This window comes from Zalophus californianus, chromosome 10 (genome assembly GCF_009762305.2).
Source record: "Zalophus californianus isolate mZalCal1 chromosome 10, mZalCal1.pri.v2, whole genome shotgun sequence".
Lineage (NCBI taxonomy): Eukaryota > Metazoa > Chordata > Mammalia > Carnivora > Otariidae > Zalophus > Zalophus californianus.
The window spans coordinates 14,492,649-14,520,201 of NC_045604.1; the positions used below are offsets into that span (position 1 = coordinate 14,492,649).

The 27,553-nt window shown below is 36.5% G+C and overlaps 1 protein-coding gene across 2 annotated transcripts in view; it reads left to right on the forward strand.

Annotated features, from left to right (window-relative positions):
* GPATCH2 (G-patch domain containing 2) overlaps nt 1-27,553 on the forward strand; it is a 175,000-nt gene that overhangs the window by 81,982 nt on the left and 65,465 nt on the right. For both annotated transcript variants that reach the window (XM_027611701.1, XM_027611702.1), the window contains exon 6: nt 24,449-24,516. In XM_027611701.1, the coding sequence (XP_027467502.1) occupies nt 24,449-24,516 (68 nt within the window). The remainder of the gene's footprint in view (nt 1-24,448; nt 24,517-27,553) is intronic.

The following is a 27,553-nucleotide window of genomic DNA, read 5'->3' on the forward strand; positions in this document are numbered from 1 at the left end:
AGTTTCGAGAGAAGTAATCATGGCTATATTGCTGTACAAAAAAGGGGGGATTCTATTGTTTTTGTTTTTGTTTTTTTTAATTAACAGGCTATTCCTCATCACTGCTGTCAATATAAAAATTCATGTTATTCCACCCATAATCATGTAGTGTGTTGCTGAAAAATCAGGGACTGGTCCTTTAGGATAAATTGTTATTGGAGAATGCTAAGCATACAGAGGAAGGGAGCAGCCTGAGGCTGTAGTCCCCAGTGGCTCTCCCAGCAGCTGAATGCAGGGGTGCCCCTTAGCTGCTTACTTTCTGATCACCTGTCTGTTTTTCCTTCTGCTTTTCTTTCTCTCCCTCCTTCTGTTCCTCCTTCCCTTCTCCCTTCCTTCCTTCCTACCTTCCTTCCTTCCTTTTTTCTTTCCTTAAATCTCAATTTAAAGAGCATGTAACCCCTTTGTGATTGTACCATAATCAGTTGTGCTTTCCTTATGAGTCATGAAACTGAAGTATACAATTTAAATAGCTTAACCTCCTGAAACTTTTTAATGTGAGAAAAAAAGGAACCTCCCAAGAACTGAATTCTCACTTAGGTATTGAAGAATTTTAGTTTGAATCTGATATGCTAATTTTTATCCTAAGCAATTTTATCTTTAACATATTAACTCGAAACTAGGTGATTATAACAAAAGTAGTGACTATTTCACAAATACAGTCAGCGTAGATGTGTGTGCATTAAGTTTCTATATAAATGCATATATAAATAAATTGTAAAAACAATCAAGAAACCAAGCCTTTCAGGGTTATCTATTGCTATTGTTTCCTATGCATTGAAGCTCACACCATAGCCATTACTATAAAACGTTCCCTAAGTACATAAAGGCTCTGATCGTTAAGATTTTTATTGCCAGCCACACATACAGAGCTGCAAATTGCCTTGTTTCAGATTTATTATGTATTACTCCAGAAATTCTATAAAGATCAAAAGAACTGATTACAATGTTGACCTTTGCATTAACTCATCTGAATTTAAATTCAAGTGTTTGATTTGGGAAAATAAGTCCATTTATCATAGGTCTGCTACTGAGGGGATTGTGCAGCCCTGATTGGGAGTGCTGAGACCAAATTTATTTATTGAGCGTGGGCTTGAAAATTGTTTGTAGGACAAGAAGAACAAAAGTTTGACCTGCCATTGCATAGTGCCAGGGGAACAATGTGGACATTGCCCTTTTCAAATTTCAAGTAGTCCGTCTATTTCAGTCTTGTTGATAGAATTGCCAGATATTAAATTGAGCAAATATATACTGTTTTAAAAATATAAATCATGCTTTGATTTAAAATTAATGATCCTTCTTTTACTGGGAAAATAACCATTTCTTCAACATTGAAGTTGTATTTTGGAGGAATATTGAGATGCTTCTCCTTCTGCAGTTAGCCTTTATATTATACTTGAACTCATATTTGTCCATGTTTTGTTTTGTTTTCAGAGTTACTAAGAAAAACCTGTTTGTGGTAATGTCTTCCTACATGGAATTACAGATTTAATTAACTTTCAGCTATTGAGCTACTATTGAACTGTTCAATTTTCACCACAAAAAATTCAAAATTTGAACCCAGGCACTTTTTAACGGTATCCACCCCCCAAACTGCATATCTCATCCACATGGATAAACCCTCTCATCTGCCTTCAGATGGGTAGAGAGTTCTAGAAAGTGATTTGATAAAGAAGGAGGTGGTGGCAGTCGGCAGAAGGCATCAACATGAATCTTTCCCTAAATACCCAGGCTTTTTGATAGCATGGCATTCATAACAGTGTGAAAAATTAGGGTCCAACAATGTTAAGTATAGTGATGATGGACATAACTTGGCCCATAGTAACCTGAAGAGCCTATTGGTAAAAAAGCAGACATTGTAGGTTAGGATTTATGCCCATCTGAACGCTTAAGGTTCAGCTCTTCTGCTCTTCTTGGTGATTAACCCTCCAACCCAAGTCACTGTCAGAATGGAGAGGCCAGGGTATTACCCATTTGCTAAGTTTCAGTGGGCAGACTAGAAACAATTACAGTAGACCCTTGACATTTGCAAGAGATTTGTCCTGAGACATTCATGTACTGCAATAGGAAAATGTAACATAGCATGTTATTTTCCCCATAAAATCCAGTAAAGTAAAACTAAGAAAATTAAGTGACCCTTCAGGCCATTAATGAGTCTATCAGCACATGACCAAAGTATTTATAAAGCTATTAAAGTAAATTCTGCCACCAAAATAAACTCCATACCACATAACAACATTATTTTAGTAACATTAACCCCAAATTTACAGAATCTGCAAATCGTGGACACTATTGATGTCATGATATAAGGGATAACATTGAGATGTGAATGCTCAGCTTTCTTGTCATGAACTTGCTCCACACATTTGTTGATGTTAGAACTGCCACAAAATCATAAAGGACTGTATCAGATGCCTTTTGGGGCTCTTGAATAAATTCTTTTGTGAGAGGGTGCCCTGCTGGCTCAGTCGGAAAAGCATGCAACTCTTGATCTTGGGGTCATGAGTTCAAGCTCCACTCTGGGTATAGAGATTACTAAAAATAAATATATAAATAAATAAACTTAAAAATAAAAAAAAAAACAAAATTAAATTCTCTTGTGAAACGTTTTTAGTTCATTTTTCTTTTTAAGGATGTAGACTTCCCAGTTATTGATACCTATATGACTCCATCTAAGGCAGAATCCATCTGTTTTAAAAAAGAAAAGAAAAAGAATCCATCTGTTTTGTAATGAAAAGGTAGGGCTGAGGTAATAGTTTTTTGGTTTTTTTTTTTAAACCTTTTTTTTTAAAGATTTTATTTATTTATTCATGAGAGACGGGGGGAGAGAGAGAGGCAGAGGGAGAAGCAGGCTCCCAAGGAGCAGGGAGCCCGATGCGGGACTCGATCCCAGGACTCTGGGATCACGACCCGAGCCGAAGGCCGATCAACCATCTGAGCCACCCAGGCGCCCCTGAGGTAATAGTTTTATACTTATTTCTCTTTATACAGTCTGAAATAAAGGGTTCTGGTAAGGGAGACCAGAAAGTCTATGTAATTAAAACCAGGTGTTTTCACCTGAAAAAAATAATTCTGTAAGGCATTCAGATATTATAATCTGGTCATTGGTTTGTTTGTTTGTTTTTCAGTTTCTTGATTTTAATTTTTGAAATTTAAAAATAATTCTGTTTGCAGTATCAAATTCTTCAAGTATGAAATTACTCTATCATTGTCAATTTGAAATACTTGGAATTATCCAGATTATTGAATTAGTGGGAAAGTTTTATTTACCAGATTAAGCATTTTGTTTTTGTCTTATTTGACTTAAATGGGAATCGAAGTCCTAAGTGGTTTGGTTGAACTTTGAGGAGTTTGACTCTTCTGTTCCATCATCCTTATTATTTGAAGTTGTTTTATTTATTAGAGTGATGAGTCTTTCACTTCTTATACTTTAATATTTTGAGTGGTGTCAAGACATTATGGAAGTGGGGAGTGGTGGCCTGTGAACAGGGTTTTGTAGAGAGTACTTGTGTTCAGTACAAAGCAAAATTTTTATATGTTCTTTCCCATCTCAAACCTCATAAGCTAATTAATTTCAACTTAGCAAATATATATTGAATGCCTACTATGTGTCACATGTTGTCTGAAGTAACCCCAGGTACAAAGATTAATTGAAACAGGCTCTACTGTCAAGAGATTTGCTATCTAGCAGGGTAGACATGTACTTAATCTAATGTGGTAAGGTAAGTGCTTTATTAATGGAATGAAAAAAGGACTAAGGAAATTCAGAGAGAGGGTGCCTGGGTGGCTCAGTCGTTAAGCATCTGTCTTTGGGTCAGGTCATGATCCCAGGGTCCTGGGATCGAGCCCTGCATCAGGCTCTCTGCTCAGCAGGAAGCCTGCTTCTCCCTCTCCCACTCCCCGTTTGTGTCCCCTCTCTCGCTGTCTCTCTAGCTGTCAAATAAATAAAATCTTTAAAAAAATTTTTAAAAAAAAGAAATTCAGAGAGAAGGAAGAAGCCAAAAAGGACTCCTTTTCTTTGATTTCTAATCTTTATGAAAATGATCTAAGCCCTCAACTTAGAATCACAGAATGCTTTTGATGTAAAGGATTTTTGAGAAAATATTGAATTTCTTGAACAGATTAGAAAATTGAGGTCCAGGGACATGAGGTGACTTATCAAAGCTCATACATTTGGGTTGGATTTTTTTCACATTGCCATTGATTAAGGATTTAATAGCCTCATAGAGGCTACCATTTAGGCAAAACCTCCCTAATGACTAGAGAGCAAGCAGTTAAGTTCAAAATTGTATAGTATTCTCCATAATTGCAGTATGATTTCCCAGAAAGAAGAGGAAAATGTAGGCTGATAGAAATGGGGAATGCACTATAGATGATGTCAGCAAATTAGGCCTTCTGTGTAGTTAAGGCCTGGACAGATAGAGCATAAAAGAGGCACAGTGCAAATAAAAGAAAAGTGAAGTAAGAGGCTGGAAGGAATTTGAGTTATAAGAGTGACAGTCTCTGACACAAAAGTCCTGATGAAATATTCAATGTATGTATTTGCCTACTCTGAGCCAGAGTGATATTCTTCCTTTTTTCCTATGTTCTCTGTTTTTAATCCTTACCGAAAACCTGCAACATCACCAATAGGCCCAATTATAGGTGAGACTAGTTGAGGCAAAGAGAAATTAATTTCTGTGGCTGGGTTATATAGTTAATATGCAGCAGAGCCGAGATGACTTCATCTGTCCACAAAGTACTCATTCTCTCTTCTATTCCATGATGGAAGATAACAGCCAGATTTTTCTGAGTTAGGTGATTCCCGCATTCTCTCATTTGTGAGGCTAGAAAAATGCTGCCATTGACCAGTAGCCATAAATGCATCCATATATCCATCCATTCATTCATTCATTCATTTCTAAAAAATTAAGAATTGAACTTCATGAGGGGAAGTTAATTGGAGAGGGGATTTAATGAATTTACTTGACTATAATAAGCTTGAGCTTGAGGTGATTCTTGCCTTTCCAGAAAGAAACATCCAAAAGGGTTCCTGGAAGTGTGGGGCTAGTTGGTGGAGGTATGGAACTTCAGAGGAGAAAAAGCTGTATATATGTGATCGATCAATAAGAAGGTGATGATTGAAGGTAGGAGAGTTAATGTACTTTCCCAAAAAGCAAGTAAATAGAGAAAGGAATGAAAGGCAAAGGATGTCACCCTGGAAAACTGGAAGAGATACTTTGAATTAGAAGAGATAAAGAAGTGTGGCGATATGATGATTTTCTCATATGGTTTGGCAGGGTTTTCTTTGTTTTGTTTTTTGTCTTTTGTTTTATATGAATGCATCATGGTCATGAACTACCAAATTTTATGTATACTTTAATTATGTTTACTTTCCTCTGTAGTCCAGAAAGTTTCTCATGCATAGTGGGCTTAAAGTTTTGCTAGCTGCCTGTAAGGATTCATAGTGAGTAACCATACAAATAGAAAGTTCTGCAGGATTTGCATTAAACCATGCAAAGAAAGAATAAAGTAACATTTAAGTGATACAGGGAAGAAAAGAGGAGGGTAAAGTGATAAGGAATAAAATATTCTTAAACATCTTTGAAATCTGAAATCAGTGGAGGTATTGTCATGAATCTATTGCTAGAGTTTGTGGTAGGTTACTCGCTCCTTTCTTATTGGTCTTTAATTCCAATTCCAAATATACTGAGCACCCATAGAAAACCTGAGTCAGTTGTCTGTTCATTCATTCAACAAGTATTGTAGGTAATATTTAGATACAATAAGGTGTGTTTTGACTTTGACTTAATTTTATACATTAACCTAAAAAGAAAATAATAACTTCCTCCTTATTAGACTCTTACCTCAGTGTCAAGAACCCATGCACTCAAGTTGAGTAGGCAGACGTGTGACATTGAGATAACAGTCAGTGAAATACAAAAGAAGTTATTTTTTCATTCAGATTGATTAAGTCAAATGATTGGAACTAAAAACCAACAACAAAGGAATGAATAGCCCTACCAGCAAGGTCTGAAGTGAAATGTCAATCAAGCCTGTTGGTAAAGCAGATTGGGGCTATGAAATCTAGAGGTACTACTAATAATAATAGCTAGCATTTATTAGTCCTTCGTATGTGCGAGGCATTTTACCGGGATTTGACGTGTACTAACTATTGTAATTCCCATAAGAGACCTATGAGGCAGGTATTACTGTTACTGCCCATTGCCCTTTCACACATAAGGCAACAAAAGTAAAAAATGGTAAAATAACTTGTATAGGTAGAAAGTGGCAAAGCATGAATTTGAACAAGACAGTAGGACTTTAAAATCCACGCTAAGCTCCAAATATTTAATGCTAAGTTGAACTAAGTAGCTGAGCCAGGTGTCTGTAGTATCCTAAGCTAAATGCAGATAGTACTTTATAGCTCATGTTACAGAAAATACTGTGTGCACCTTAGCCAACTGTGTGGTCATGTGACATCTGGTCACCCGAGAGAATTGGGAGAGAACCGAAAGGGTCCAGATTTAAAGAGGACAATGGATTGTTGCTTAGTCCAGGTAGTCATGGGTTCATAGGGTACCACTCATGAGCTTTTATTATCTTTAGACATCCTAAATACTTTTGCACAGACTATAAGTAGTTTAATAAATACAAGAAACAATTTAAAGCAGAATTTAATTTTGAATATGAAATGTGGTTTTGTTTCATATCAGGCCATCAAGACCCTGATCACTAATAAGAAGATGGGTACTTTTTGGTTATGAAGCTAGTATTTTACCCAGTTAATAATAATTTTACATTGTAGTCTAGGGTTTCTCATTTGAGAATTAATAAGAATTGTGGAATATTTTTTTATTTTTTTTATTTTATTATGTTATGTAAATCCCCACACATTGCATCATTAGTTTTTGATGTAGTGTTCCATGATTCATTGTTTGCATATAACACCTAGTGCTCCATGCAGTACATGCCCTCTTTAATACCCATCACCAGGCCGGAATATTTTTATGGTTGCTCCTATAGCTTCAAAATCTGAGTGGTATGGAATTTTTTTTTTAAATATGGGGTGAGGGCAATTAACTACAATCTGTAAGAATCCTTTTGATAGATCTTATTTTATTCATTGAAACATTTCTATACATAATTAAAACAGCCTATTGAGTTTTTCCCACTAATTATATTTGTTCTTTCCATTGTCATTTACAAGAGATATGCATCTGTATCTATATTCAGTAACCAAGGGATTCTGTTACTTGTGTTTCAAAGTAGTTAAAATATCAGCCATGGCCTTTGTTGAGATTTCAATGTAGATGTCAAGATAGAACATAAATACCTAAGTCAACAAGTGAATATTGCTTCATTTCATATCTAGCATGTGCCTGACACTGTACAATGTAGGGAGAAACAAAGTTGAGTAATACATGGTTCTTACTCTCTATCTTTGATGCTTATAGTCTATGAGAGGGTTAGATAAATAAACAGCTAATTAAAATACAATGTAATAAATAATATAAGTATAATGATTAGAATATAAAGAAGTTGCTAGGGGCCCAAAGGATAATTATTATATCATTATGGATACAAGTACATAGTAATGTTATGGGACTTAGGTAAGATTCAGTGAAAGGAACCAAAATATCATTTCGTGTACACAGTGACAGTTTTTAAATGAATTAATTAAGATATTAATATGTATCACCAAACTCATTTGTTTGTTCCTTTGTACTGCTAAACAAGGTTTGACAAGTTATGTGGAGTTACTCCCTTTAGGAGGAATTATTTGTGAGAACTGAGATAGGATTCGATAAAAATTAGCTTTTTTTCTTCATAAATATATCATCTTGGTTAGCACCTTTGATAGCGTTTATTATCTCTGGGTCTCCAGATGCCTAAGACTGACACTTTAACACCAGTGCTTTTGGTATTATTCATCCATGAAGATTGACATTTGGATTTGCTGCCATACATATTTGCAGAATCTGTCAGTGTTTCTTTCCAGTTTTGCCCCTTCTATTGATTCTCCTTCTTGCTGCAGGTTTTTTTAACATTTTTTTCTTCCTGCCTTTGGTTTCGAGCTATGTATTTATGCTGTGGCAGCCAATTTTTGCATATTTTAAGAGCATTTCTTATGACCTCCCTGTTGGTGTTTTTCCCACTTTGTCCTACTGTCTTCAGTAAAGTCTAGAACAGTGGTCCTCAAACTTTTGAAAGGACCAGAATCACATGGAGGGCTTGTTAAAACACAGATGGTGGGGCTTCACTCCCAGAGGTTCTAATCCAATAGGTCTGGGATGAGGCCTGAGAATTTGCATTTCTAACATGGTCCCAGGTGATGTTGGTACTGCTGGCCTGGGGACCACACTTGGACCGCCGTGGTATATGGCGGTGGCTCTCAAAGTATCGTCTGGGAATCCCAGAGAATCCCCAAGTCTCCTCAGGGGGTCCACAGGGGAAAAACTGTTCTCATAATAGTACTAAGATATTTGTCTTTTGCACCTCTGTTTTTCATGAGAACATGGTGGTATTTTGCAGAGTCTCTAGGAAGAGTGTTGGATGTTGTTGGGTTTCAAAATTAACACAGTTTTAATTTCCAATACGGCAAATGTCAATACTTATAAACATATAAACAAAAGCTCTTTGGAGTCCTCAATTATTTTTTTCCTTTAAATTTTTTTATTATGTTAATCACCATACATTACATCATTAGTTTTTGATGTAGTGTTCCATGACTCATTGTTTGTGCATAACACCCAGTGCTCCACGCAGAACGTGCCCCCTTTAATACCCATCAGCAGGCTAACCCATCCCCCACCACCCTCCCCTCTAGAACCCTCAGTTTGTTTTTCAGAGTCCATCGTCTCTCATTGTTCGTCTCCCCCTCTGATTTTCCCCCCTTCATTCTTCACCCTCCTGCTATCTTCTTTTTTTTTTTTCTTAACATATATTGCATTATTTGTTTCAGAGGTACAGATCTGTGATTCATCAGTCTTGCGCAATTCACAGCGCTCACCATAGCACATACCTTCCCCAATGTGTTATCACCCAGCGACCCCATCCCTCGGAGTCCTCAATTATTTTTAAGAGCATAAAGTTTGAGAATGGCTGGTACAAGGAAAAGAGCACAACTTCTTCGAACTAAAGTCACCCTGCGTGTTCTGGCTCCTTTGTGCTCTCTGACATTGTATCTTACCAGGCTTCCCTTGCCCTCCCCAACCTCCTTGCCTCTCCTGGAGCTTGTAAACTCTTCCCTGCTTCCACACCTTCCGATGCTGTTGCCTTTGACTAGGATTGTCCCCATTCTTCCAACCCTTAGCTTGGCTGCTCCATCTCATCCTTCAGGACTCACTTGGGGTTCCATTTCCCCACCACGTCCTCCTGATTTATTTCCTTCATAGAATTGACCACGGTCTATAGTATTCTTGTATATTTGTTTGTTTTTATTTCGTTGTGTCTCCCTAGACTAAAACGCAAATCCCATAAATGCAGGGTCCTGGTCAGTCTTGTTTTCTGGTGTGTCTCTTCCCCTTCTTTTTCCCAGGACACATAGTCAAGGCTTAGTATTTTCTTTTCGAGTAAATGAACCAGACATTTCTGGACTCAAATACTGTCTCCACTACTTGTTAAGTAGGTGGCCTCAAGTGGGTGGTTTTAATCTCTCTTGAGCCTCATCAGAGAGATTGAGATAATAATTAAAACTTTGCAGAGTTGCAAGCAGCAGTGATAGTGGAAATGCGTGCAGCTTCTGAGAGTCCATGCCGCCCAGAAAGTGCTCAATCAGTGTTTGTTAAAATCAATAATAATGGGTGCTATTTACTTAGTACATACTGGGCTCATCACAAAGGACAAAAGGAAAGAATAAAACAGTTATCTCTACACTCGGACTTGTTCATGGTCCAGTGGAGTGTGCTGCTTGGCATTCTGTTTGTACACCCAGTTCCACAGAATTGGGTTGTAGGAACATCATGTCATTGTTTCACAAACCGACCGTGCTGGAAGATCTCATTGTTTCTGATTCCATGGTGTGGCTTAGTGGCCGTGGGGCTCAGAGTTAATACCTGTGGGACAATTCTAGAATAGGTGATCATTATCTAGTCTCTTACTTATATTGATGCTGAGATGCTACCATTGCTTTATGGATAACTTCTTCTAGAATGGATTTTAAGAGCACGTAGTAGTCTACCATTTTCTCAACATAACCTAGTATTCGACAGTCTTCTTTCTGTCCGTGAATTCTCTTAATAGTGTGCTACTCTGGAAAGGTAATTCACCAACTTTTTTTTTTTCTCAGTCTTTTTTCGTTGTTATATTTGACCAACTTATGTGAAATTTTTTGAGGTATTCATTAAAAAGTAGTTGCATCTCTTTCATTTTCTGTATTTTAAAAATTGCGGACTATTCTTTATGCAAAGCACTTAGTAAATTGTATTCATTTACTCCATTTATTCTCTATATACTTCCTACTAGGCTTTACCTTTTGCATTATTTAATTTCGTGGAATGGCTTTTAGAGTGGGTTTAGCTATACAGATGGTGGCATGGTCTCTAATACAGCATACCCAGATTTTTAAAGACTGTAGTCTTCAACCTGCTTGTGAGTTATTTGGAATATATACCGAGTTGTCTTATGCTATCACAAAGTGCTAATCAGTGGTAGTGAACAATATCTGTGCTTTTGATGATTTCAATACATGGTTCTGTGTAGGCCAGCATACCAGGTTCTGTTGATGGTACAACAGTAAATTAGACAAGAGCCACTGCCCTTGAGAAATGCATAGGTTTGTAGAGGAGACCAACATATATCTGCAGTTTTAACATGAGACAGTCTGTTATGTGACATAAGATAAAGGAAATATACGAATTCAAAGTGGGGAGAGAAGTTACTTCTGTTGTGACCAACAGTCAGAGAAGCCTTCAAGGTTTTCTCACTGTTTTTCTTTGTAAAATCAAAGAAAGTGTGTGTGTGTGTGTGTGTGTGTGTGTGTGTGTGTGTGTGTGTGTTTGTGTTTGAAGTTGGATACAGGAGGAGATGCGTTCCCTTTATTACTTCCATAGCATGTATTCAAATGGTCTGTCAGTTCAGGTTTCCTTCAGGCTCTTAGAATTGGCCAAGAACAGCAAATCAGCTGTAAAACATTCAATTTAGAGACCATTATTATAGATAAGATACTTAACTCTATTTTATTTAAACCCATGACCTTTACATTAATTGAAAAGCATCAGAAAAGCACCAGCCTGTGGAGTCACGAGTAATGTCTTTGTGGAAATTACTGAATGAAGTTTTTTGACTTAGACTGGCTACCATGTCATTGTAACAGTGTGTAAAGTAACTTTTCTTTGTAATGCTGTGTGTTTTATATAGTAAACATGTATCTGCATTTCTAATATGCTCATAAAAAAACAATTGCTCATCTGATTTTTATCTGGGTGGCTCAGTCGTTAAGCGTCTGCCTTCGGCTCAGGTCATGATCCCGGGGTCCTGGGGTCGAGCCTTACATCGGGCTCCCCGCTCCGTGGGGAGGCCGGCTTCTCCCTCTCCTACTCCCCCTGCTTGTGTGCCCTTTCTCGCTATGTCTCTCTCTGTCAAATAAATAAAATCTTGATTTTTATCAACGCTAACCAAGAGTGTTTCAAGTAATTCACTGAAAAGAGTGATGATAGGCCCAATAATGAACATCTCCCATTGCACCGTTGCTCTGCAGGCACACCCTCCTCATTCCAAACTCCCTCCAACCCTATAAAAGCTCCTTACTCAATGCTTCTATCTACTGTAATACTGATGTGTCATCTTATTATTACAGTTGTATCTTGCATTAGACTTTGAGACAAGTAGTACCAATAGTAATAGGCAGACACTGATCTATGTGCTTTTCAGTTTGTCTCATTTAATTCTCATAATGACTGTATAAAATACTGTTTCCATCCCCATTTTATAGATGCAGGAGTTGAGGCAGTCTTAGAGCTGAAATGTGGAAGAGTCAGGATTTGGACCCAGGCAATCTAGATTCACAGCCCACACTTTTAATCACCATACTGCTTTCCTCCTAAGAACCGCTTTATCCTGGAGAAGAAGAAAACAGTGGATGAAATCCATAAATTCTAGTTCATTTTGTTAAGCCTGGTGGATTATATATCCCATTGTGATCACTGCATTGGACGGCAAGAATTATTGCTAAGACTCCATATTGCTTTGTTTTCTAATTTTACCATAAAAGTATGTTTTTGTCACAATTATTTTATAACCTGCAGATTGAAAAGTATGATATACATTATGTGGAATTTTGCCGTAAAACAGAGAAAAAGCTTAAACTAGTAATGCATTTATACTTTACTGCTTACTTGTGGATCACATAGAAAGATTTTCATGTATTCTAATGTAAGGATAATTCTATTTATGAATATATTTAAAGGACTGATGTCAGTTTATAAGTGTAGGGGGGGCAAAAACTTAATAGCTGGACAAAAGAAAGTGTAGTTTCTTTATTTAGGACATTTGATATTTCTCATGAGGCTTCACTTATTACTACGAGGTGAAGGGACCATGAGGGAAAGGAGGGCATAGAGTGGGGAGCAGTGGTTGTGGAAAGTGATACAGATTTGCCAATTACTGTATCTCAGTATAGAATATTATTTTGGGCAGCTTACCCTTTTTCTAACAAATGCTTGGTCTTGCAGTTCTTCCCTTCCCATCTAGTTGTCTCCAAGATGGCAGTGGGGAGCTTAGGTGCCATGGAGGTTATGGAGGAGACTACCTTAGATTCTTGCACCATCTTACTGTCTCTTCACTATTTTTTGGTCCTTGCTGATCTCTAGCTGACTAGTCTAGACTGAACCCCGGTGTCTCATTCACTCACATGAGTCTGGTTCTGTTTGGTCTTTTGAGGTATCATGCTGGTACCCATGACTGAATCCTATGGATTCCAGTCATTTGCCCCTGATCTACAAGTTCTGTGCTTCTTTGAGTCCCCCGCACTGGGTTGCAGATATTCCTGGGTCACCCAGGCTGGGGCGACCGGTAACATTCTCAGGCTATCTCTCTAGCCCCCTCCTTCCACAGATGTGGCATTTTTCCTCCTGTGCCAGGTTGGGCAGGATGCCAACTCAAATGTGGCCTCTCTTAGAGACTTGCCTCCTCATCAGCTGTGTCTCAGGAAGCAGACTTTCCTCAGTTCCCCACACTTCTCTGATCTTATACCTCACCTTGCCCCAGACAAGTGGGAGCAGTTAGAACATGGGTTTATAACTTACTCCCCCTACTTCAGCTTCAAGTCTCCTTTCGTGGCCCACAGGAGGGGGGGGCAGGAAGCACCACAGCCCCACCATCATGGGCAGAAGGGGTGCCTCTTCATGCTGTAAGTAGTTAGAGGAAACTGTATTTGCATCTCCCAGGCTCTTGATACAGAAACCCAAAAGCAACAAGAGTTAGGGATTTAGTGAAGGTGAAAATACAGTGATTTAAAATATGAAATTATTGGGGCGCCTGGGTGGCTCAGTTGGTTAAGCGACTGCCTTCAGCTCAGGTCATGATCCTAGAGTCCCAGGATCGAGCCCCACATCGGGCTCCCTGCTCAGCAGGGAGTCTGCCTCTCCCTCTGACCCTCCCCCCCTCTCATGTTCTCTCTCTCATTCTCTTTCTCTCTCAAATAAATAAAATATTAAAAAAATAAAAATAAAATAAAATATGAAATTATTACTTCCTTTTTGGTTTGTTTTTATTCATTTTTATTTTGGGCTCTCTCTTCCTACTGGAGTTGGACAGTATCAACTAGGTGGATAACCTAGCGTAAATTTGGAAGCCGTGCACATAGATTATTTTACAGAATGAACCATATTCCTAGATTTCCAAAACTTTATTACTTACCGAACTTTTTTTTTTCAACAGACTTCTAGTCTAGTCAGGCTTATTTCTTCGTTTCCAAACTATATACCCTTATGATCCATACCTCGTATCTGTGTTTAGCATATAATTGCCCTCCTTCCTTCAGCTTAACCCCTACCTCTAGCACTCAGCATAAGCCCAAACTCCTCCCCAAATCACATTTGCTATGTTGGGCCTTAATGATCTCTCTTTTGTGGACTGCTGTTGCAGTTCTGAACTCAATATACACAGTTTAGCAGTTGTTTAATCTGCATTGATTTCATGTTTTTTAAGTTTGCAACCTATTAGCTAACAGGGTTTTTTTGGTTTGTTTTTTTTTAAGATTTTATTTACTTGAGAGAGAAAGAGCATGAGCCAGGGTGAAGGCAGAGAGAGAGAGGGAGTAGCAGACTCCCCGCTTAGCGGGGAGCCTGATACAGGGCTCAATCCCAGGACCCTGGGATCATGACCTGAGCCAAAGGCAGATGCTTAACCAACTGAGCCACCTAGGTGCCCCTAGCAGGGTTTTATATTATGCAGTTTTTTAGGATATTCTATAGCACCTAGCACTGTGCTGGGCATATAAATTAGATGTTCAGTATCTCTTCTCTTTCAGTGGATTCCTGACCCACCTAATGGCGTGTTTTTGATTTTTTAAGAAGAAAGGTAGAATTTAATGGCTTTCAAGGCATCATCATCATTATTATTCATTAGGGATTGAGCTTGGTGCATGTAACAAGATGCTCAAATAATGGAAGTTTGAACAAGAAGGGGTTTTGTTTTGTTTTTTCCCTCATGTTATGGGAAGGTATTTGATGGCTGCATTATCCAGATAAAGGATGGCAGGTTGGAAACCTTTGATTCTTGTGATCTTTAACTCCTACTCAAAAAAATGGGTGTTGTTGCCTACATCCCAGGCAACCTAAAGTACAAAGAAGGGCACAAGGCTCATGCCCGCCAAGTAAATCCCACTGAAATAATTTTCCTTAAAAGCTCCACCAGTGATTGCATGTACTTCTTATTGGCCAGAACTTACTTCACATAACCACTGCTGACTGGCTGATTGATTGTATTGTGCAACCAGAGTTAAGCTAGATATTAGCTTCTTTCCATTTCAAGTAAATTCTACTGATAAGCATCCCCAAAATATGAAGAGTTTTACTGTGTGATTTTTTTGCTTGAAATATATGTTGGCCAAAAGATATTAAAAGTTAAAGTTATTACTTGGGATTTGTGTTGCCAATCAAGAAGAAGGATAGTATGTACTATACTAAGATTATACAGTTATTGATTAACTGATATTTGATTTCTTTTTAATTAACTCATTCACTCATTTATACCTTAAGGAATAGCTTGCATAATTTATACCTTAAAATTAGTTTGCATACTTGCTGTCTCATTCCCTCTCAAGTTACTGTTATGTGCTTTTTTTTTTTAAGTTATAGAAAGATTTTAATGCAATTCACAGTATAATAATCTGGTCTCGAAATTCATTATGTTTGCCTGTGTGTTTGCTTCAGGAGAATAGCTTATAGAATATACTATCTTAAGTGTTTTATTTGCTGAATATAAACATATTAAGATAATCAGTTTTAAAATGTGGAGACTATCAGCATTTTTCTTATAAATTACTATCAGTGTATCCTTGAGATTCTTAGAAACAATCTTTTAAACATCAAAACCAGCTGTAATTTTTTTTCTCTTAATGTAAATTAAGATTGCATACAATATCACGATCAACTTAAGGTGGAAAGAAATTGACTAGTTTATAAAAAAACAGTTTGAAAAAGAAAAATAATATGCAATTCAAAAAGGCATATGCACAACGATTAATATTGTTATAAATTATCAAATAATTAATACAGAAAAAGAATAATTTTAACTACTGAAATGTTAATCATGTGTTTCAAGTATAGCTTAAGTAATATAGAACTAAGCACTTAAATGTTTTCCTAGTCTGCTTATATTCTTAAAGTAAATTTTTTAATATATGTGATAAAGTTTTCATCCAAAAAACCATCTTAATTTTTTATGTTATCAATTGTGTTTGCTGAATATCATAATTATCTTTACTGCTGTTGTTACCCCCTGACCTCCTCTAACTACAAAAAAAATTAATTTCACATGTGCCAAGCTTTTCAGTATGTTCAGTCATTAGGAATGAGAACTATTGAGTCTCCTTTTTGTTTTTTAAGTTCTATCCTTCATATAATAGACTCTGTATAAGCTAACCTCCAAAGAGAAAACGCTTTCTAGCTTCTATTTTCTGTATATGTGACTCCTCTTTTTTTAAAAAAAAAAACTTCTGCAGAATAGTGGGAGACAAGAGGGGAGACTTCAAAGCACCCATTTGAATTTTTATTTATTGTCTGAAATTCCTTTAAACAGTTGAACATTACTTATAAAAGCATTTTGGATGTCCAGACAGATAAAAGGATTTTTATAAACAAATTCCCTGGCAGGAGCCACATTACGTGCTATATATTTCAGGCTAATAATAAGAGCTTACTGTGGGTCAGTGTGCCATATCCCAGTGGTGTCTAGTGAGATGGAGGGTTATCTTATATGTCAGCTAGCTAACCCTGTGAACAATTTTGAGCAGGCAAGATAATGGGACTGAATTTTGAAATGAGGGTTGAAATACACTGAAGTATTGTCACATGTGAGAACAATAACTTTTTTAAAATAAGAGTAGTCACCTTTTGACTCATTAGGCATATTTGATAATAATTTTTAATGGGGTATATTTTAAGTGGATAGATTGGGTGGAGTATGAAGTGAATCATATATAATTGTATCTTTAAATAGATAAATAAAAAAATCATAAATTCTGTCCTGCACAGGAGATTTTTATTAATAGAAAGCTACTGAGCAAAATTGGAAACATTTTTTTCTTTTCTATTATGATTACTGAATTAACATTACTTGATACTAGTAAGGTTCAACTTCTTGATTGTAATTTTAAGTTTTGAATATAAAATACTTCTACTCAAACATAGGTGCAGTAATACAGAAATCTGCATTTCCAGGACAATATCTTCATAAACCATTATATAAAGTGTGTTAATGCCTTTTTTAAATCTAATTCTTTAAAGGATTTTTTATTCATTCTTTCTTTGTATTTCCCTGCAGTTAGTAACCAAAACTAAATATACACTTAATTTTGAGAAAAAGTTTGTGCGTGTATGCAGGTGTGTGTAGTGACTCTCAAGAAAATATTTATTTTTAAATGTAGATATGATTGCTCAATATGAATTGAATATGATAATCCACATGCAATCATGGCATAGAAATTAAAATTTTAGAAGATGCATAGATACTGAGTATAATCTAAGCATGTTGAATTGGGATGAAATTATAAAGTTTTTTTACACCAGCTTATGTACATTTTGTTTATTATTTCGCATTTGCTTTTATAAAAGGCAGGTTTTATGTACACTGGATTTTGTATGAATATATGTGGGCATATCCTTGTTTTTCCGAAGCCCATAACATTGCAAGCATCATAAGTGAGTGATTTAGGAAGCCTTTGGTCAACCAGCAGAGGCCACTCACAGCTTGCTACTAAACTGGACGGCAAAGTGAAACTCCTTCTTTAATCACTATTTGCCATCCTTCCAAGCTGGCTAATTTTTAGTTTCTTAGTCAAAAAAAAATTATTATCATGGAGCAGTATGAAAAAAGTTATTGCTGTATTTGTTTTTTAATTACGTAGTGATTAATCTTTTCTATTAAAGCATTTAGATCATTCATTATTAGTCTATATCAGAAATGAGAATTTATGCACTTAATAATTAGAAGTATTATTATTCTAATAGGCCAATCATTCTAAATTCTTAATTATAATGCTGACTTTTTAACTAGGGAAACTGTTTAAGGATTTAAAATAATTACCTTGTTTAGTTTTAGATTAAAAACGTAACAATTGCCAATGTTGTCATATATATACATGTATGTACGCATACATATTTCTAAACCTGCATCAGTTTAGTACAATTCGCATTTTGACGATTCTTTTAGAGAAATGTATGTGCTGTGTTACTTGAACATGTGCCAAGCTTACTTCCGATTACCCAAAGTCTGTCTTCATTCACCTCTTCTGGTTGATTCTGGCAGCCAAAAGGTTAGCATCTTCTCTTTTAACACAGACAGATTCCTGCTAGGAGGGCTAATCCGTAATTGAAAGGCAAGCTTTATTTCCTGTGATTTTTTGATACTAATTTATAAAGTCTTTCTGGTTTGAAGGTGTAATCTCACATTTACATTGATACCTGCTTATGAAGAAAAAAAAAATAGTCCACGTTCTCTAATTTTCCATGTTCCTTCGCGTATTCTCATCATGTCATGCTTACCCCTCTCTAGCACAATTTTGAATTTTTTACTACTTTGGCCGTAATGCCTGGTAGTAAACTATTTCTTATTCCCGTTAATCAATCCATAACACTTGCTCACAGCCTTGTTTGGGCCACTGTGTTCATCCTTGCCTATATCTAAGATAGCCCCACAGGTTACCCTAAGTTACAAGTGAGAACCAGAGTATCATCCTTGGATGTCTAATTCTAGGCTGAAGGTTTTCCAAGAGTATATTCTAGATTCACGCAAACATCTCTTGCAGCAAATCCCCAAATACAGAAAACACTTGTTTTGGTGTATTGTTTCCTTTGTGTAGTCCCGTAGGGGAAAAAGTAGTAAGTTGTGAATAGGACAGTTGAAGTTCAGATCTAGCTCTGTTTAGTCTTTGTGAACTGGGGCATGTGCCCTCATCTGGTATTTGAGAATAATGTTGCTTACTCGCTCTCTCCCCCTTGCCTGTGAAAGCCCCTGACAAGCAGGCAACTATAAAGTTTAGGCGAGTCATTATCATGAATAATAGCAATAATATTTCTACCAGTTATATTAACTCTTTGATGTGTCATGGTGGTCATTATCACACTTTATTTATTCATGTTTACATCCTTCTGAGAAGGATTAAAAATAGCTAAAAATATAATCGAACAATACCTTGACAACCAGGTAAAATCATCAGATTCATACACTGTGTTACATCCACTACAATATAATTTAGCTAACATGAAGGCCATGAATAGTAGATGACACATAGATCCTAATAAGAGGCTAAAGATTTACGGTAATCTCTCCCTCCTATCCAACACATTCCCAAGCATACATCAGGCGTTCTGCTTGTACCTACTACTTTTTAGTTTCTTGTAGCCAGTAAAGAGGATTTTTGCTAGTCTGCTGTATAAATACACATTTTACTTTAATAGAAATCTAGACACATGAAGGTAAAATATGAATTAGTACATGGATTACTTGCTGATTTTTTTTTTTATTATTCTTTAAAAAAAAAACCATCTTGGAATGAAAGGGGTTCCTTAAACTCAGGACTTTATCATGACATCCAAAAAATTACTCATTGTGACAGTATAATAGTCACCCAACGGAATGGGAACTCTATACCACTTATTATATAATAAATATAAGGCTAATTTTACATATATAGTAGGTAAATATTTGTTGAATTGTATCAAGTAGAGTGGTTTTGGGTTTCAAACATGGAGAGTAGTCAGTCAGTTACTACCTGAGCAGAAGGATCACCCTGAGAAGTAAGGATTGGATTAGAGAAGGGCTTTGAATGCATTTCTCATTAGCTTTAATTTTACTTTCAGCATAGAGCTATGGATGGCTCTGGAATGAGAAAACTGACATGTGAAAAGCAGCGATTTAGAAAGTTGAATTTGCCAAGTTGGTAAGATGGATTGGAGCAGGGAGAGAGAATTGCATACAACTCCCTTCTCAACCCCCCCATTCCTCTTAAATCAGATAACTACTTTGTTTCCCTTAAATCTTATAAACGATACCCATTTTATGCTCCCTGAATTATCATTTTTGTGTATTGCTTTAGAAATCATTCTAAAGTAATTTTTATTTTTTTGTACATTGTTTTAAAAGTAATTCTAGTGTTATCTTCTTGGATGTTTTCCATCCCCAAAGAGATTGTGCCTTTTGTGAATTGTGACCATTCTGTAATATTATCTATGCGAATAGGTGACACAATGAAATATTTTACTCATAACAGAACTTTTTAGAACACCGATATAAAACTCATTTGAAATACTTTTGGAGAATCTTTGTGTTTATTTTTCTGTAAGGGGTTAAGAGATGAACATTTTATACATCTGTTTTAACAGCTATTACTTAAAATTAGTTAATACAAATCTTTCAGGATATTATTTTCTTATGATTGATTTTTAATGAAGATAAATGTGTAACGAGCAACTATAATAAATTCCTTCCATCTCTCTGCCCTCCTCCCCTCACTTTTACCCCCAGGGTTGCAAGTCCTATTTTTAAGCCTGGTTTTATTAGTATCTGTCACATATATTTGATTGACACATTTGTTGAATGTACCAGGGGGTCCTTCATGCAGAGCCTGCTAAACTTTGAGGCCTTGTTTCTTTCTTCCGAGAAGTTGAGTCAAATTAATACTGGTCCTTAGAGAAGCAGAAAACTTTTGGGTCTTGACACACTGGCAGCTTGAAGGCTCATGCAAGGTCTCCTTATAGCCTGGAGGCCGGGCAGATTTGATGGACCAGTCCTCACAAAATTGAAAGGCCTTCTTTCGAATGGCAGCCTGCCACCCTAAGTATTTGTCAGTGGGGGTACTGAAGCAGAATAGCATTTGAAAAGCAAATAAAATGTAATTGTATATAAGATCAAAAATGTAATTGTATATAAGATCAAAGTTGAAATTGTATATAAGATCAAAGTTGGAGGAGAATGACTGGATCAGAGGGAGGAAAGAAAGAGTAACGGCCTCTCGTATTTATGTGGGGCCGTAACACTTCCTGCATTTACAGAAGGAACCTTAATCCTTGAAAATACGAGTAGGATATCATCCGTATGGAGCAAGCTTTTCATTAATCCGTTGTGTCTCAGATACGTTTCCCTGATTTGGGAAGTAATTCTTTCAAGTATGTAATTGTAGAAGAATGGGGTGGGTTTGATGACAACAAAATGACAATGAGATGTATAACCAAGTGTTCTGTTTATCTTCTAAGGAAAGTTATGAAATTGGTGTCAATAAATCAGTGACAGAAAGAATAAGAAATTGTCTTAATATATCTAATGAAATGGAGAGAATAGATATTTTGTCATTGATGTCATTTAGCTAAATGTCCCATATATTCTTACCTACTGACCTTCTGAATTTTGACAGTAGCACTTTCTTTTTTTTTGTTTTGTTTTGTTTTAAAGATTTTGTTTATTTATTTGACAGAGAGAGACACAGAAAGAGAGGGAACACAAGCCGGGGGAGGGGGAGAGGGAGAAGCAGGCTTCCCACCGAGCAGGGAGCCGGACGCAGGGCTCGATCCCAGGACCCTGGGACCATGACCTGAGCCAAAGGCGACGCTAAATGACTGAGCCACCCAGGCGCCTGAACAGTGGCACTTTCTTGTACAACGGTTACTTACTTTTCTACTGTCACTGTGATATTCCTATTTTCTGAGGTTGATCACTTGATTGTAAACAACAATAGCAAAAACTAAGACCCATGTGATCTTTTAGCTTTCCAGGTTGTTTCACAATCCACAAAGGCCAGAAGTTGGCAAATGCTTTATTATCTAGAGGCCACCCATTCCTTTCTAGGTTGGGATATCTTTTTTTTTTAACTTCCTGATTTGAGGAATAAACATAGGTAATGAGAAGAAATATACCTATTTTATTTAGGACTGTAGTCACTATTGATGTAATAACATTTAAAAATGAATTGTAAGAATTCTGGGCAGATAGTGTGATGTCTAAGATTGTCATCAGTAAATATTGGCTAATTACATAAATGTCTCCAGAGTCTTATTAACAAATAACGAGAGCTGGACTGTGGAGATACTGTTTCTCATGAAGAACAGAATACCCGTTCCCTATCCAATCTTGTGGACTAAAATCTGCTTTTTCTAACAAATAAACTTTACTCTGTGAATATTTTATTGTATATTTTAAAGAGATGATGTTTTTAAATGTGTTCTTTCTTAGACATTTCTGGAGTAACTGGAAGCCATATTTTTTTGAAAATAAAATAATCACCATACTTGTTTACTAGAAATTATTACTTGGATGTGATGTTTAAAAAACTGCTTCATTTATTTTTGTAAAGAGGATTATCTCACCCTAAGTTATAAATTTTTAGAAAGAATTTTATAACAATGTTTCTTGATATTTTATAATACTTTGAATTACCTACTAATAATCCATGCTTCCATGCTTATTTTATTTATTTTTTTAAAAGATTTTATTTATTTATTTGAGAGAGAGAGAAGAGAGATAGAGAGCACGAGAGGGAAGAGGGTCGGCGGGAGAAGCCGACTCCCCGTCGAGCAGGGAGCCTGATGTGGGACTCATCAGGATCATGACCTGAGCCGAAGGCAGTCGCTTAACCAAGTGAGCCACCCAGGCGCCCTATGCTTCCATGTTTAAAATACACTGGAACTTGAGTAACTCTAGTACTGCTTTCCATGGACTGATTTCTGTATTAAGATCTTATTCTCAGATTTTCAGTATAGGGTGTCTAGTCACAAAGTCACAAAAGGTTCCCAGAGTAAAAACATTTTACTCCTGAGGGAGACCGGTGACATGAACCCTGAGATCATCGCGTGTGGACCTCAGCGTTGCATAATTTCATTTAAAAATAATCCTAAATTATGGCTGTTGGCATATCTTCAAAAGTAAAACAAAAATTGACTTGAAATAACAGTAAAGGGTATTCACCCCTATTTTTTTTTAAAAGGGCCACACATTACGTATATATGTAAAGTCATTTAAATATCTACCTTTGATCCTGTAAATCTTTTGTGTGTTATTTGCAGCAATTGAATTGAGCTTATCATTTATACATATATGATTTCTGAGAAATACACAGTATGATTATTTCTGACTAGATTGAAAGCTTACATTTGTATTGTGGGATAAATTAGTTAGAAATTCTGTTTTATTGTATTCAGTTGCATTGTTTTCATCAGGCAATTTATCACATGGGTGTATGTGAAATTTCTTCATTTATTAAATTTCAGATTATGTATTTCAAGCCAGAGCAAGACTTAAACATTTTTCCATAAGTATAGCTTCAGGTAAACAGGCAATTTTAGCCCTGAAAATAGCTTCTGCTTCTGTCAACACGTTGTTTATTCTTTCTCTGAGATAAAAAGTTCAGTTTTCTGATATTTGTACCAAGATAAAGTCAGTAAACAAGATTAATATAGTGTGGAAAAGGTTGTCAGCAGCCCTGGCAAAGGAAATAAGTTGCCTGTACATAGAACATACTGTAAACTGAATAAAAGTGTCAGGTCCACCACGAGATAATGTGATCATGAACCTCTAACAAAGCATGACATAGGCACAGTCGGCTTTTCTCAGAGCCACAGTGTAGAAAATGGATTACTGTATTCCGGGGATGCCCACTGGAATAGCATGAAAACCTCATTTTGAGATGAATGCAGGATGTAGTTCTGGAGTTGAGCCACCTGTTTACCTGTGGTGCTCCAGCCGTCGGATTCTTGATGTCATCATCTGCGCACATTTGCAATATTTGCATTTCTTGGAATTTCAGAGTGTGTGCTGGTATCCTTGTGACCCAAGTGATAAAGGAATAAATCATTTTTTGCAAATGTTAGGTTTTTTTCAGAGGCATTTTTCTGCCTCATCGGGCTTTTTTCTGATTGTATACTTTAAGTGGCACTTTTATAATTGTGGAGGGGCTTTATTATTATTATTATTATTATTATTATTATTATTATTATTATGGCAGAGCATAACTTAGGACCTTTTGTTGTAAGATATGTCCTGTTGACTGTGATTGTAGATTCTTTCTTGCATGGTGCTGCTCACGTTCCGTTTTGAGAATCCTCCATAAAACAAAAGTTGTGAGTTTTTTTTAACGAGAGTGGCTTCTATTACAAAAAAAAAATTGAACCTTCCGTTCTTTAGCAGATTTTTCATTTTATTTAGGAATAGAGGAAGAAAACATTGTTCTTTTAGATGAAAATACATTTTGTTCTGTGTAAATATACAGATTATTCTGACTTTATGGGAAAAGGACTCGTGTCTCCTTCCTTGACTTAGGTTTTTGTATGCATTGAAGAAGTGTGTGCTATAAAACATGTTATTTATATTTAGGAATTAACTTTGGTTAATTGGTTTTGGGAAATACCGTTTACTCAACACTAATTAAGTGAGCCTCCTTTTTTCACATATGATTAAATGTGTGCACAGTTGAGCAATATTTGGAAACAAGAGTCAGTGGTCTGGTTCTTAAGAAACATTTTATTATAAAGGTACTTTTAAAATAGTCTAAAAATTCTCTCAGAGGAGCTACACTGAGCCATAACAAGAGGCCATTCTTACCAGGAAGGAAATGACCCTTTTGGTCCATGCAATGTTGTTTAGCTTTTGAGAATTAATATTTTATTCTCCATTTTAGATTGGAAGCTCTCAAATGGAAATGTCCCTAGTGTTCAGGGCTGTTGTTGTTTTTCCTTTAGAAACTCATCTGTGACATTTTTTGTTTCAACTCTCCTTTCAGGTGAGCACCCCTGGTCCTGTCAGTAACAAAAGGATGGTTCACTTTTCCCCAGACTCTCATCACCATGAGTGAGTACGCCCTGATTTTTAGGATCTCATTGGGGTAGTCTACGTCTTCCTTGTGGGAAATTGAGAGCTATTGCTAATAAAGGTAGTTTAATTTTGCACCTTTCTTAAGAAAGACTAAGTACCTTATGCCATTGACAGTTATGCAGGAATCATTTCAACCCATGGCAGAAATGTAAATAAAGGTTTTTGAATACAATCATTCTTTTATTTGTGATAGAATGTGAATTTCTACATTTTCATTACATTAAGTAGCATCAAGCTCTCCTCCTACTCATCCCTGCTCTCTCCCTTCCTCCCCACTCTTTCTAAAGCACTAAAGTGCAGAGGAAGTGACTGCTGAACTCAGTACTTCTCTGCTCTCCGCCTCTGCCCAGCATGAGCTATGAGGGGACCAGAATGTATTTTCATTTAACAGTAGAAAGGAGAGTCTAATTTACTAAATAATCCTAAAACTTAAGCAATTGAGCTTTAACTTTGGTGAGTTATTGGGTGAATTTCTAGGTGCTAGTTCTCTTTCTAAGTATATCTTTATTGGAAGAACTTGAAAATGTTATATATTTTGGGTCAATATCATGTCTCCTGTGAAGGTGGTTGAACTTGAAAAAGGCCGTAAAATGTGGAAAGACATGAATTAATGATTGAAGGAATTTTTTCTGGCAAGCAATCCTATTAGGATCCATTAGAGCCTAGCTTTTAAATCCATTCCTTAGCCAATGTAAAATAAATTATTGTTCATCAATAGCTTGTTTTACATAGATTATTAATATAAATATAATGTACATAATATAAAATATTATTTATACAGATTATTAGTTTCTGTAGTACTTATTTTATAGATTACAATATCATAATCTCCCTTTTAATAGTTTATTTCATTCATATTTATTATCCTATAAGACCTTTTCTCTATTGTCTCTCAAACAGAAAGAAAAAAGAGTGAAGCTTTTATTAGCTCAGATCAGCAACCAAAAGACTTGTGTATTTCCTTCTTAACTTTTTGCTGTGATATGAATCAAGAACTGTAGCAAGTAGATGGAGAGCTGTTTTCAAACCAAAACTCGCATTTGGTGATGGTTGTAAATGCACTGAGGGCGCACAGGTCTGTTTGTCACTATTGTGGTCCCGTCCTAACAGTGGGCAGTGAGTAGTTGTTGGGTGATTGAAAACGTGGAAGTATGAATTTAAAATGGGACAAGTTGGATACTGCCAACTGAGTATTACTCCTCAAAACACTTCTCAAAATACCTCGTGGTATTTTCCTAATGTCCCTTCCTCACCAATTTCCCCAGTGGTTCTTAATCACTTAAATAAGATTCTCTGCAGTTGGAACGCAGATGTCACTATTTTTAGAGCTTCCTTGGTTACCCTGATGTGTTGGAGTACCACTCTGTCGACAGTCAGGACTAAGACGGAGTCACCTTACTACCTCACACCCTACATGCTGCCAGTCTAGTCCAGTCTCTTCAGTAGCTCATGCTCGCCCCATCTTTTGCACTTCCTGCCTCCTTATTTTAAATAAGCTCTGTTATCTTTTATATTACTGTAGGATCCTAGGGAATCTTTCTGTCTCTGGTTTCTTTTTTTATAAAGATTTTTATTTATCTGACAGAGAGAGAGCACAAGCAGGGGGAGTGGCAGGCAGAGGGAGAGGGAGAAGCAGGCTCCCCGCTGAGCAGGGGGACCCCGATGCGGGACTCGATCCCAGGACCCCGGGATCATGACCTGAGCCGAAGGCAGACACTTAACCAGCTGAGCCACCCAGGCGCCCTTTGTCTCTGTTTTCTCACTATTTGAGTACATACTACTTACTTCTACTACTTAAGTTCAGTTTCAATTCTTTTATTCCCTACTTATAAGCCCCCAGTATTGCCTCTTGACAATGAAGAAGCCTCGTCAGCATATTATTAGACATTCTCCACTATCTGGCTCATTACCTTTCCACCTTACCATTATCTCTCCCTCATAGATAATGGTCCAGCTCTATGGTCTGCATCTCTTTCCTGAATATGACCTCTACTTCACTGTCCCCTATAGCCTGGGATTTTGCTCTTGCAAATATTTGGGAAAATGGGAAAAATATTTGGGAAAATATCTGTTTGGGTCCTTTGCCCACTTTTGCTAGTGAGTTGTACAAGTATCCTATATAGTTTGGATATTAACCCCTTATCAGATAGGTGGTTTGCAAATATTTTCTTCCATTCCATAGGTTGCTTTTTTATCTTGTCAGTGGTTTCCTTTGCTGTGCAGAAACTTTAGTTAGATGTAGTCCCACTTGTTTATTTTTGCTTTTGTTGTCTTTGCTTTGGTGTCAAATCCAAAAAGATCATTGCCAGGATCAATTTCAAGGAGCTTTTATTATTTCCTGTTTTCTTCTAGGAGTCTTAGGATTTCAGATCTTGTGTTCAACTCTTTGATTCATTTTAAGTTGATATTTGGGTATGGCATACAATAGGGCTCCAGTTTCATTCTTTTGCAAGTTGGCTGTTCAGTTTTCCCAAACCATTTACTGAACAAACTATCCTTCCCCAGTGTATATTCTTGACTCCTTTGTCAAAATTAACTGACTATATATATGCATGGGTTTATTTCTGGGCTCTCTATTCTGTTCCATTGACTTTTGTGTCTGTTTTTAGCCAGTTACATACTGTTTTGATGACAATGGCTTTGTAATATAATTTGAACCAGGAAGTGTAATGCCTCTAGCTTTATTCCTTATCAAGACCGCTTTGGTTATTTGGGGTCTTTGTGGCTCCATACAGATTTTAGGATTGTTTTTCTATTGATGTGAAAACTGCCATTGGAATTTTTGTAATGATTACATTGAATCTGTGGATTCCTTTGGGTAGTATGGACATGTTAGCAATATTAATTTTTCCAGTCCATGAACATAAAAGATCTCTCCATTTACTTGTGTCTTCTTCCATTTCTTTCATTAATATTTATAGTTTTCAGTGTACAGATCTTTTACCTCCTTCACTGAATTTATTTCTAAGTATTTTATTATTTTTTTAAAGATTTTATTTATTTATTTGACAGA